General features: G+C 43.2%; 1 protein-coding gene across 2 annotated transcripts in view; it reads left to right on the top strand.

Moving 5' to 3' along the window:
• VPS13D (vacuolar protein sorting 13 homolog D) overlaps nucleotides 1–13,031 on the top strand; it is a 2,230,750-nt gene that overhangs the window by 152,962 nt on the left and 2,064,757 nt on the right. For both annotated transcript variants that reach the window (XM_069240741.1, XM_069240742.1), the window contains exons 11-12: nucleotides 9,530–9,631; nucleotides 12,096–12,294. In XM_069240741.1, the coding sequence (XP_069096842.1) occupies nucleotides 9,530–9,631; nucleotides 12,096–12,294 (301 nt within the window). The remainder of the gene's footprint in view (nucleotides 1–9,529; nucleotides 9,632–12,095; nucleotides 12,295–13,031) is intronic.

Genomic DNA, 13,031 nt, shown 5'->3' on the forward strand with positions numbered 1-13,031 from the left:
GAAAACGGCATCAACAAATGGTTTGTGGTGCTAAAATCACCATCTTCCTAGCTTTCAGGAACAAGCAGACTTGAATCATATAACCCAATTTTCCAACACAATTTTGGCATTTTATTGGGATATACCCCATTTTTACTATTTTTTGTGTGCTTTCAGTCTCCTTCCAGTTAGTGACAGAAATAGGTCTGAAACCAAAGCTGAATCCTGGACAGCTAAATATTTCTCAAAAGTAGAGAATATTCTGAATTCAGCAAGGGGTCATATGTGTAGATCCTTCAAGGTTTTCCTACAGAAAGTAACAGCTAAAATTAATAAAATATTGAAATTGAGGTGAAAAAAGAGCCATTTCTATCCACGTTTTCCTCTATAACTTTTTCCAGCTATGGCAGATTTTTGAAAGCATATACCGTTATGTCTACTGGACTCTTCTGGTTGTGGGGATACATAGGGGTTGTAAGTTCATCAAGGACCCTAGGTACCTAGAGCAAATAAAGGAGCTGCTCCGTGCAAGGCGCTTTCATTCTATATCGGCTGTACAGCAATTCATTTGGTGAAATATAAAGAGTGAAAAATAGGTATCAAGGAAACCTTTGTATTTCCAAAATGGGCACAAGATAAGGTGTTGAGAAGCAGTGGTTATTTGCACCTCTCTGAATTCTGGGGTCCCCATACTAGCATGTGAATTACAGGGCATTTCTCAAATAGATGTCTTTTTACACACTGTCTTACATTTGGAAGAAAAAAATGTAGAGAAAGACAAGGGACAGTAACACTTGTTCTTCTATTCTGTGTCCTCCCCCCAATCTCCCGATAAAAATGGTATCTCACTTGTGTGGCTAAGCCTAATGCCTGTGACAGGAAAAGTAACATGGACACATCACATTTTTACTTTGAACTCTCATGTGTTTTTTGGAAAATTCCTAGCTGTGTTTTTGGCCTGTAGCTCAGCCTGCACCTAGGGAAACCTACCAAACCTGTGCATTTTTTAAAATTAGACACCTAGGGGAATCCAGGATGGGGTGTCTTGTGGGGCTCTCACTAGGTTCTGTTACCTGGAATCCTTTGCAAACCTCAAAATGTGGCAAAAAAACACTTTTTCCTCACATTTCAGTGATAGAAGGTTCTGGAATCTGAGGGGTGCCGCAAATTTCCTTCCACCCAGCACTCCCCTAAGTCTTCTGATAAAAATGGTACCTCACTTGTGTGGGTAGGCCTAGTGACCGCAACAGGAAATGCCCCAAAACACAACATGGACACATCACATTTGCCCAAAAAAAAAAAAGACCTGTTTTTGACAAAGTGCCTAGCTGCGGATTTTGGCCTCTAGCTCATTCGGCACGTAGGGAAACCTAGCAAACCTATACATTTTTGAAAACTAGACACCTAGGGGAATTCAGAATGGGGGTGACTTGTGGGGCTGTCATCAGGTTCTGTTACCCAGAGTCCTCTGCAGACCTCAAAATGTGGCCAAAAAAACACTTTTTCCTCACATTTCGGTGCTGCAAACTTCTGGAATCTGAAGGGAGCCAGAAACTTCCTTCTACCCAGAATCCTCCCACATCTCCGAAAAAAATGGTACCACACAGGAAATGTCCCAAAACACTACATGGGCACATCAAAATGATCATATGCAAAACTACCTGTTTTTTTTGGTCCTGGGCTCAACAGCCATCTAGGGAAACCTACCAAACCCAGATATTTCTGAAAACTAGACACCCAAGGGAGTCTAGGGAGGTGTGACTGGCGTGGATCCCCCAGTGTTTTCTTACCCAGAATCCTCCACAAACCTCAAATTTAGCTAAAAAGAAAAAAGAACACATTTCCCCCAGATTTCTGCGTGGGACCACCCAACGTTCCCCTCAGTCTCCCGATATAAATGACACCTCACTTGTGTACGTGGGTCACTTGCCTGTGTCCGGGAAGAGCCTAAAACATGTCGAAATTGAGGGAGAACCAAAGCGGGTCCAAAAGGGCAGTTCGAAAAAAACGTTTTTAGGCTGCCAAGTGCAGCAGAATTTTTATCGGTATAGATGCAACAATGCTGGGTGGTAGGAATTTTTTGAATTCCTGCAGATTCCAGAAGGTTCCATCAAAAAATATGGGGAAAAATGTGTGATTTTAAGCAAAGTTGGAGGTTTGAAGGGCATTGTAGGTAAGAAAATGGTGCAGGGTGCATGTGAAGCACACCACCCTGGACTCATCCAGATATTTAGTTTTCATATGTGTCTAGGTCTCATAGATTTTTCTACATGGCAGCGTCCCTAAGTCCAAAAAGGGCAGCCCTCACCATTCCATGTGGAACGGTTTGAGAGTTAGACAAGCTTTCTTGGCCAAATGTAAAACCAAAACCCAAAATAATCAAAAGTCCTCTTGCTTGCCGTTAGGGTAAAGTCTTTTAGTGTGCTGGGGGGGGGGGGTAGGGTTGAAAGACTGTTGCCCCCTTCAGTTGCTTTGGGGGCATAACCATGCTTATATTGGTTGGTAGCCATCACCCTATTGTTTCTTTTTTTTTTTTTTTTAATTCCGTAGCATCTAGTAGACTTTCTGAACAACTGCCTTCCGCCCCCGGGTGTAGATCGGGGGTAATTGCTGCATCTGCCTACCGGTGGGCAGAATAACTGTCCCCAATTTGTTTGGGTGGGGGGTATGGCGATACCCCCACCATCTTTTTTTTGCTAAAGAATTCTTCCCTGATGTGTGGTGGGCTTTTGACTCCAACCCCCCCACCGTCCCCCACTCGTGGGGGCAGATGGTCCTTACAAAAATAGGCCACTCTGCCCCCAAGGGGGGGGGGGGAGAAACGGCCAAAAGTAATGTGCCCCCATGTGGAGTGACCCCACCCCCAAACAAAACACACACACAAACACACACACACCAATCCCTGGTGCCTAACTGGTTTCTGCCCGTCCCCCGGGAAAAGATCGGCCTAATAGAAATAGGCTGATCTTCCCCCAAGGGGGGCAGAAATGGCCTAAAATAAGTTTTACCCCTAGAGGAGCGACCCTTGCCTAAGGGGTTGCTCCCAATCTGTAAAAAAATAAATAATAATCCCTGGTGCCTAGTGGTTTCTGCCCCCCTTGGGCGCAGAGCGGCCCCAATGGGGGCAGAAATGGTCTAATATAAATTTGCCCCCCAGGGGAGCGACCCTTGTCTTAAGGGGTCGCTCCCCTTGCGTAAAATTGGCGCAAAAAAAAAATCCCTGGTGTCTAGTGGTTTCTGCCCCCCTTGGGGGCAGATTGGCCTAAGAAAAATAGGCTGATCTGCCCCCAAGGTGGGCAGAAAAGGCCTAAAATAAAATTGCCCCCCCAGGGGGGTGACCCTTGCCTAAGGAGTCGCTCCCCATCTGTTAAAAAAAAAAAAAAAATCCCTGGTGCCTAGTGGTTTCTGCCCCCTTGGGGCAGATCGGCCTACTTAAAATAGGGCCCAAGGGGGGCTGAAATGTCCTAAAAACAATTTTCAGACCAGGGGAGCGACCCCTGTCTAAGGGGTTGCTCGCTTTGCGTGAAATTGTCATGGAAAAGAAAATCTCTTGTGTCTAGTGGTTTCTGCCCCCATTGGGTGCAGATTGGCCTAATAAAAATAGGCCGATCTGCTGATTTAAGGGGAGCAGAAATTACCTAAAATACAATGGGGTCGCTCCCTAAGTCTTTAAAAAAAATAAAAAAGTGGCTTGTGCACCCCCTGGGGCAGATTGGCCTAATTAAAATAGGCTGAAAAGGCCTTAAAAAAAATTGCCTCCCAAAAGAGCGACCCTTACCAAAGGGCCCGCACCCCTTCATTGTTTATAAAATGTAAATAAAGATCCCTGGTGTCTAGTGGGCATTTCTGCAGCCGGCTCGCTTTAAGATCGGGCTGCAGAAATGGTCAGAAAGACATGAAAGGATAGGCCTTTCCTTTCATGTCTCTCTGCCTGCCCACAAGCCTCAAATGGAAGAGAAATGCTTTCATTCGTCCAGCGCGATGAGGGAGTGGCCTCTGAGGAGGTCAGCTCACTCTGACGTCAGCGGGGAGGCTGGGGGTGGAAGGGGAAGCGATTTCCCTTCCGTCACTGCCCTGGGCGAGTGGATGGGAGGCACTTGGGGGAGGGCTAGCGCTTCCCCCAAGGGCCGGTACCAGGACTTAATAGTTACGCCCGTGTCGCCTGAGTGCTGCACCACTAGATGTAACCATTACATCCATGCAGGGAAGGGGTTAGTAGTAAGAATCAAAAGGTGTTTTGGCAACTAGTTATATCCAGCTCAAAACTAATAGATAACCACCATGAAGCGGTAGTGCAACCTGGAGTTTCGGTGCACTGACCCCAGTTTTCCAGAGCCATAAAGTGACTGTCATTACAGCTGCCACGTATGGGGCAGAGACATGGGGTTTCACGGATGCTACCGTCCTTTTAACGGCTGAGAACAATTTCATTAGAAGCATGCTTAAGTTACCTAAGGGCATGCCGCTGGTTCCGCTGAGGATGGACCTAGCACTTAACGGTATAAATTTGGTGGTGGCCTTAAAACCAAATACTTGGCGCAAGCATAGTGCATAAGACTGAGGGTTGTCTTAATGGAAATTCTCGGGCTGACAAAGTGCCCAGGATGATTAGAGGTCGGGCGGATACATTTTGGTCTTTAATTGAATAACTTATTCTTAAATTTGTACTTGCTCCCCATATGCTGTACATGTATTTTAAGTTTAAATTTATATTTGCTCCCCTTAAGCTGTGTATGTATTTTAAGTTTTTTACATGTGTAAATAATGTATTTTTAGGATCTGATTGCACTAGGAGATTGTATTTATTCTATTCTATTAAATTTATTTTTGTACACTTTTATGGTTTTACAGAAATAAAGGAAATGGGACTACTACTCTTGGGTTAGTAAGATTATATTTTAATCCATGATTGTCAGATCTGTTGAGTTATTGGCTGGGTAAGACTAAAGTGTAGTAAACACTTAAAGATCATATTGTTAAACCAAATGTGCAAAGTAATACTTTGATCCGTTTATCAGTTTGTCTGGGCTGGGTGAACGAAGGCTGCAAATTCTTAGATCACGGGTCCAGGCTATTAACAATGCCATGCATATGCTTAATTATTCTACCATATAGTGATAAAGCACATGTAGGTGGGTTCTTAATTATGGTTAACAATAGAGCCAATACCAGACACAGTGGGTGTGCCGAGAGGTGGACACCTATTGGTATGAATCTGAGGAAGGATATAGAAGGCAGGCTTTAATGGAGGCTATTCAATCAAAAACTCAGCCTCCTTTTTATCCAGAAGATTCTCCTCAAGTTCTCTCATCACCATGGAGCTAATTATAGTTACAAGCTATTTATCAGAACCACATCCTAAAGATGGAAGTGTTCCAGATTACTATGAAGGCGTAGCCTCTTCTTTATACAAGCAGGCGTCCATTACAACAATGGGGCCACCTTTCTCTGCTGGTTTTAAAATGTTGGAAGAATTAGATTGTAGTTCATTTAGAGACTCCACCCAGATTTTGGAAAGTGTTCATATTCTGTACCTCAGTGCCAGAGATGCCACAAAAAACTGTTTCCCAAAATACCTGTACTGCCACACTAATGATGCAAGATGGTGGGTTCAAGCTCTATGTGTTTCGAAGTCCAGAAAAGAACACGGGTAAAGGCTCCCTCATGAGATCCTGCAAATACTTTTCTAGTCTTATTTTTCTAATTGATTTAGCAAATTGAACTCCAAACAAAAAGGGTTATGTTGGGGTGTTATTTCAGGATGTAGGTAGAGAACGAAAACCCTCATTAAGAATAATTTCTTGAGCAGGGCTGAGAACGGTACTAGAAATATTCACCACTAATCATCTGCTGCTGCTTATTCTTGGTGCTTTATCTGGCTATTTGTGGAACCGTTTCCATATTCTTAACCTTTTTTTTTTTTTTTTTAAAGAATGATGGACTAAACCGCTATCTGCAAGATTGTTTAGAAAAAGTGGTTCTTGATTCTGTTGAAGAAAAAAATGCTAGACTCTGCTGAGGTTTCCTCACTGCTGACTGTGGTGAATGACCAGTTTTGAGGAATAAGAGGAAATGTTTCAAAATAAAGACTAAGCAGCTGTGCATACACTCCCAAAGAAGGTCCGAGGGACCAAACATTCAAGGTCAACCTCAACAGTATAATCATTAAAAAAATAAAAAAGAACAAGGGACACTACCAAAAATCACTACCCATTGCAACAAGGGATATCTCCCACAATTTAATTGGTAGAGGGAGGACAATTAAAAAAATAAATTAATAACCTTGAAGGTCAAATGAATAAACCTTCAAGCAAAATAAGAGAGAGCCAACTTCGAAAACAAGGGAAGTATGCCCTAATATTTAGTTGGAAGTGTTGTGAAACAGACACATCTATGGCCAGTCCAGTATACACGCTTGTATTGAGGAGTCTTCAATTATGCGAAAAATGTTATTCAAGCACATGCGCAAGAAGTGTGTGTTACACCTATTTCTCAAGCCAGGAACACTCCCCAGATATGTAACCTTAAAATAATTCCTCACCACCAGTTTGGACCTTGAAAACACCACAAATTTTTATTTTCACTTTTACTTCCAAAACACATGTTGTTAATGTTGTACACATTTTCCCCCAACGTTATACCATGTGAAACAACAGAAACCCTTATTAGAACAGCAGCACCTTAAAAAAGCATCTCTCTTTACGTTTGGACACAGTAATAGGCCTCATTGTGGTCAGAGGCTTCAGTTCTCTTGCAGTTGAATTTCAGACTGGCTACAGCTATACTTCGGAACACCATTTGTGTGAGTTGTTTTACCCTCCAAAGGTGTTTTATATTTATGTACACATTTTCTCAAGTATGAAAGGGGATACAGAAAGGAAAAGGGGAGCTACATCATTTAGGGATATAATAAACAGTGTTACAGATCAGCCAACACCGCTCAGCATTATCTGCAACCGTGTCCTCTAACCAGGTTTCTCCAAAGAGAAGCTTGTGAGTTACTGTTAACTCTATGGCTACCTGTAAGTAGCTTTCCTGTATGCAGCCCAGCCCTCTAAAATAGAAGCCTTGGGATACAGCCTTGAGAGCCTTGTAGCCTTGGGATACATAATCATATATGTATCCCAAAATGTAAAACATATGTTTTCAGAACTCATACATGGCTGGATTTCCAAAATATATTTAAGGCTGATATTTGAGTGATAAATCACAAGTCAATAGAGTGCCTTATTACTAAAAGAATTACTTTAGTGTCCGAAGCATTGCAGCAATATCTGTAATGTATTAAGCTTGTAGGAGCATGCCAAACTGAGAGCCATTTTCAACCTACCAGTTTTTAGTGTGCTGGCTGACTGGAATCAACCAGCATGCCACCACAGATGAGTTTCTGACTCCCTGCAAGTGAGAGCCCATGCCTTTAGAAGCCAGAAACAATGCCTTTCCAGAGGAAGGTGATCACACCTCCTCCAGCAGGATGACTAGCAATTTAGCATTCTGAGCCAGGGACTTAAAAGCCCCTGCTTCCTTTGATTTGAGACACTGGCTTCTCCCAGTACTGGGGAACGCCATCCCCTTCCCTGAGGCCAATTTGGCAACAGAGCAAGCTGGAAATTAGTTATTCAGAAGGCATGTTTCACTTCTAAACTAGTCAAACTCGTAAGGTGGGCTGCCTGAAGTGGACACTCGAGCAAGAGTTCGACCATCTTGTTTTTGATGAAACTAGGAACTTTGGATCAGGATTAAGTACACTGCAGGAAGTGGTCTTAAAGGGGGGTGTAGTCACACAGAGCTAAGTAGCCCATTGACTACTACCCTATACTTCCCTAAACAATTTGGTATTTAGAGGTCCCAATGACATCAGGACTTCAAATTCGTCTACTGGGAACCAAAGGAAGGACAAGGAAGAGCCAAAGTTGTGATAACAGAAATCCTGTATCGAAATTGATGCCAAACCCCGCCTGGCTGCTTGCACTGTGACAGTCACGAAGACTGGCTCGCCTAGAAGATGAACAGCATCCCCAAACACTCGAAGCACTGTTCCCACTGTCAACAACGAAGCAGCATCTCCCTTGGGATGGAGGAGCCATCCCCCTGCATCTGCAGGCACTACAGCACTGACCCAGTACCTCATCTTGTTGGCCATCAGGCCAACCGAGGGAGCAACTCGCCAGGCGGAGGTTGTTGTGAGTCCAGGAAGGCAGCCCGGTTGCTTTCACCCAGTCTCAAGACACTGACCCCTCCAGGAGCCTCTCAGCACCAATACCCCGGGTATCGGAGCCCTTGCAACTACCAAGGCTTGTTGAGTGTCCTATCTGGACACCACCGACCTGCCATTGAGGGATGCCTGGATCCACGAGGCCTCCAGCAAGAGTGGCCCTGCTGTCCTGTTTTCTCTCCCTCTACTGGTCACCAAAACTAAGTGATAGCCTCTAACTTAAGCGACCTGCTGGACAAAACACTCCGCAGCTGAGACCCCCCCACCAGCCCGTGTTCATGGAAACCAACCGTCTCCCTGTACTCCAGAGCCCCTCAAGAGGCAAGCACCCCTTTGGGTTCTGGCAGACTTTCCCTAAATCTCCCCTTACAGCATTTCTTTTCCAGGTACTCTGCCATTGACTTTGACGTGTAGCGCTCGAGGCTACCAAGGCAAATAGCATCTCTGCACCCAGAATCACCAGGGCAGGTAAATCCAAACTACTGGTGGTTTCTTGGACCTCAACCCCTAAGCAACTTCAGTCCCTAAGGACCCCCTTGATAACCATTTGCAAATACACCTGTGCAGTGAATGCCTCACCTCCGACAGAGTGATACCTTTTTCTGTTTTTCCTGTAAAATTCAATAGCATCAAGTACTTACCCAATTTAATTGATCGTGGTGTCTAAATTTATATAAAGTTATTTTTCTAAATTGGTCTCTGATTTCTTTTTGTGTGTGTGTCTCATTTATTGACTCTGTGTGTACAACTAATACTCAACACTTCCCTCTGATAAGCCTAAGCTGCTCGCCCACACTACCACAAATAGAGCACTTGGGATTATTAAAGTAAGCTCCTGTAAACCAATAAGGGTCATCTGGACTTTCTGCATGGTGTGTCCCTACATTGGTACCTTGCATAAAAAGCCAGCTTCCTACACAAGGCACATGCCTGTCAAGTGCATTATGTTTGCTTTAGTGCAGAAATGTACCTAATATTAGCCACCCATTTTATATTGAATCAAAATCAACTTCGTTAGGGAGGGGTCACTGATGTGTTCAACATTGAAGAGTCAACCTCCATCTTCTTTGCTGCATGCAGGCGGGATTATTATAGGTTTATGACTTCAGTGAAAATAACTACCATGCAGAATTAAGATTACACGTAAATAACATTTCCTTGTTCGTCAGGGCAGTAGCATGTGCTGTCTTTACACAGACCCTGTCTAACTCACCAGCAATATAATTCAGATTCTAACCTCGTTTGCAGTAAATGTTGTTCTTGTTTGACTCCTAAAAACAATGTATTTTTTAAATAATTATACTAATTAAATAATGATTTTTTTTAATGTTTTAGTCTGAAATTGATCGCATTGAAGAAGAACAAACCTTTGATCAATTGAAGATCTTACAAGAGGTGATCCATGACAAACTTCGTAAGCAAAAGGACCTGGCAGAGGTGAAAACATCAAAGTTGTTGTTATATTTGTTTCTTGTTTAATAAGGACAGCAGCTTTATGATTCGGAGTTAGTTTATGTAATACCTGCTGTTGTGGCACTCTTATTAAGACTGCTTTAATTTACTAGGTGTTGACTTCTTAACAAGGTCCCTAGTTATTTTGCTAGATCTAAGAAAGCTCACATAGCTTTTATATCTGTGTTCTTAGCAGAACATTAGGAAGATAGCATGTGAGAAATTGGGTTGCTGGTTGAATGGGGTGTGAGACCTGGTCAAGCAGCACCCACAATTCTTGTGAGGGCAAGGCACAAGCAACCCCCAAATTAACCTGTGTTCACTCTCTGGTAGTTTGGCACAGAGCAGTCAGGCTTAACCTGAAGGCAATGTGTAAAGTATTTTGCCAACACTTCAAACAGTAAAACAGTGAAAACCACACTCAAGGAACCCACACCAGGTTAGAAAAATAGAACTTAATTTAATAAGTAAAACACGACCAAGATGACAAAAATCTAATCAGGCGAAGAGGAATTATGATTAATTTTTTTTATGAACAATTTTATTGGCATAAAGCGCATCACAGACAGTTATGATAGTGCAACAGATACATCTTGTAGTTTGAATACAGTTAGTACAGCAAGATACAGTGGAGCGAGTAAGGCAAATGAATAGGCTTCTTACAAACCTTATTGCATTCATGGATTCAATCCAAAGTGTTCCCACCATTTAACCCAAATCTGTTTATTCTTGAAGGGACATCCTCTGCCCTTGTGCATCAGTCCACTCCCAAATGCCACAGTGTATGGGGCTTGGTAGCCCTCCAGCGGGCTGCAGTATCATTTGGCTACTGTGGTAACCATTCCCAAAAGCGGTCGGTCTGCCCTCAAGCCACCCACACCCTCAAAGATACCCAGGATCAGCATCTATTGCGAAAGCTCCACCTCCCATCCCAGCATCTCCAATAGTTCCTTGACTATGGCTGTCCAATAGCATCTGATCATGGGACATGACCAAACCATGTGATAGAAGTCTATGGGAGTCTCTTGGCAGTGAAAGCATGTGGAGCTGATGAGGAAGCCTGCCTTGTAAAATTGATCAGGAGTGAGATAGGCACAGTAGAGGTAGTAAGTTTGTGTCAAGCGAGATCGTGATGACCAGGGGAGTGGGGGGGGCATCACTGCATCTCGCCAATCTTAGTCCTCCAGAGTCCCCAGGCAGCCCTCACATCGGATTCAAAGGTGTTTTAGTGTGTCAGGGGCGCTGATAACCAGGGTGCAGCATATCTGCGAGACACCCCCCTTCCCCAGCACACTAATCAGGAGCTTAGCCTCCAGGGGGTTAAATTCAGGAAGAAGAGTCTCTTCTGATATGAGGGTGCGCAGCACATGTCGCAGTTGTAGATATTTGTGAAATTGTGTTGAGGATAATGTGTATGCCGCTTGGAGTTCCTGAAAGGAGCCCATATGTGTACCAGTACAGACAACACCCAGTTGCGTGATGCTGAGGGCATCCAACAGGCAAAGCCTTCAGATGCTGCCATTTCACTTAGCCATGCACCTTGCCACAGGGGAGTCTGGAGAGAGCTTGTAGTCCTATCCAGTGTGGTGGAGCACAGCCCGCCATCCAAGGATGACCACCCAGGTTACCCTTAGCATTGGAATGGGAACAGGAGTGCCATATAGCAAAGCCATGACCTGATGAAAACCCAGCGAGGCCAGCTCCACCCTGTAGGCTGGATCTGACCATCCCCCACTGAACCAGTCACTGATCAGCAGGAGTAGAGATGCAAAGTAGTAGAGACGGAGGTTGGCCACAGCAAGGTTGCCGTTGTATGGAGCCCAATCTCTGTCATAAATATTCCTCTCCTGTCTTGCTTAGATAATCATATTAATTTTCCCAAAACTCAAGGCACAGTGCCTCTTTAGATTTAGCAGTCACTGAACCCTGCCTACCCCTGCCTCTTTCTGTATACCTTGGCAGAATATTGTATCTCTAGAGAGTCCAGCAGCCAGAAAAAGCCCATTGGATACTCTCCCATTGTCACCACAAGCCTATTAATCTTAAAGCACTGGCGTTTAGCTGGAAGCATTCGCTATTTTGTAAGTGGCTTGCGTACTTTCATTGCGTTGAGGGATGGCTCCACTTCTCCAGGGTTTTCTACCCCTTGTGGGGCATTTCCACGCATTTTTCCTCACTAGGCAAGCTGATGCCTTGGATGAGCTTGGCATGGCAGGGATGCAGGAGCTATGCCTTGGAATCCATGCGTAATTACTTCTTGACCAGAAGTCCAGATCACATGTTTAGAAGTGATTGTCATTGCCAAAACCCTTTCTATTTTGTTACTTAAAAGCAAAATGTTTTCTATGGTAGACTGATTTGTTTTCTTTGTGTCATAAACTGTTAATATGTTAATACCTTTAAGGTATTGAATTGAGACATTATTGTTGGGTCTATTATTTCTTACCAGAGCTTAAGAGAACCAGTACCTGATCTCCAAAGACAGTCACCTGATGCAAGCCCTGAACATGACAGTAGCAGTGGTATGTTACAGTATCTGCAGTCTTGGTTTCCCGGATGGGGTGGCTGGTATGGATATTCCCCCCAAACAGCAGGAGTTCATGAAGAGAGCCAGGAGCAAGAACAGTGGAATCCAGAAGAGATACTTGGTATGATAATGCTTTGATGGATTTCATCCAGTTTAGTTTCCCCACCATTGTTAACATGTTATAACTATCTTTAGAGCACATTTGTACTATGTGTATGGTTGTGTAGTTTTTTCTGAAGCTCTGGAACCTTTTTCGATGTGTTATCAGCAGTCTCTTTAATCCAGTTAATCATGATTTGGTGTTAATTTGTTATGAATTGATAATTACTTTTATATTTCGTGTAATGTTACAGTGGTTGTGGCATAATATGGTGTCTTACATTTTCCTATATATATATATATATATATATATATATATATATATATATATATATATATATATATATATATATATATATATATATATATATATATATATATATATATAGCGTGTGGGTACACGTGCCTTCAAACTATTCAATTTATTTAGTTATATGAAGAAAAACAAAGGTCTTTGTTGGCCGGAGGTGTCAGTGCTGTTGCTGGTCAACTATTAGCAAATTGATTAATTAACTAGTTTTTATTCTGTCAGTTCTGAGTAATAAGTGGATGAGTGAGTTGAGTCGTGCAGCATAAATAATGTATCTACTTGTATGTATCAGTGTTGGGCTTTGAGTTTTACATTTGAATAGGGCCTGACCATTGTTTATTTAAATGATGTGATGTGCGATTACATGTGGAGTGGTGTAAAGTTTCTGCCAGCTACATTGCTTTTGCCCGTGTTCATGAAGTTGCAGTGTGACCTTCATTAGATGTTCA

This window comes from Pleurodeles waltl, chromosome 6 (genome assembly GCF_031143425.1).
Source record: "Pleurodeles waltl isolate 20211129_DDA chromosome 6, aPleWal1.hap1.20221129, whole genome shotgun sequence".
Lineage (NCBI taxonomy): Eukaryota > Metazoa > Chordata > Amphibia > Caudata > Salamandridae > Pleurodeles > Pleurodeles waltl.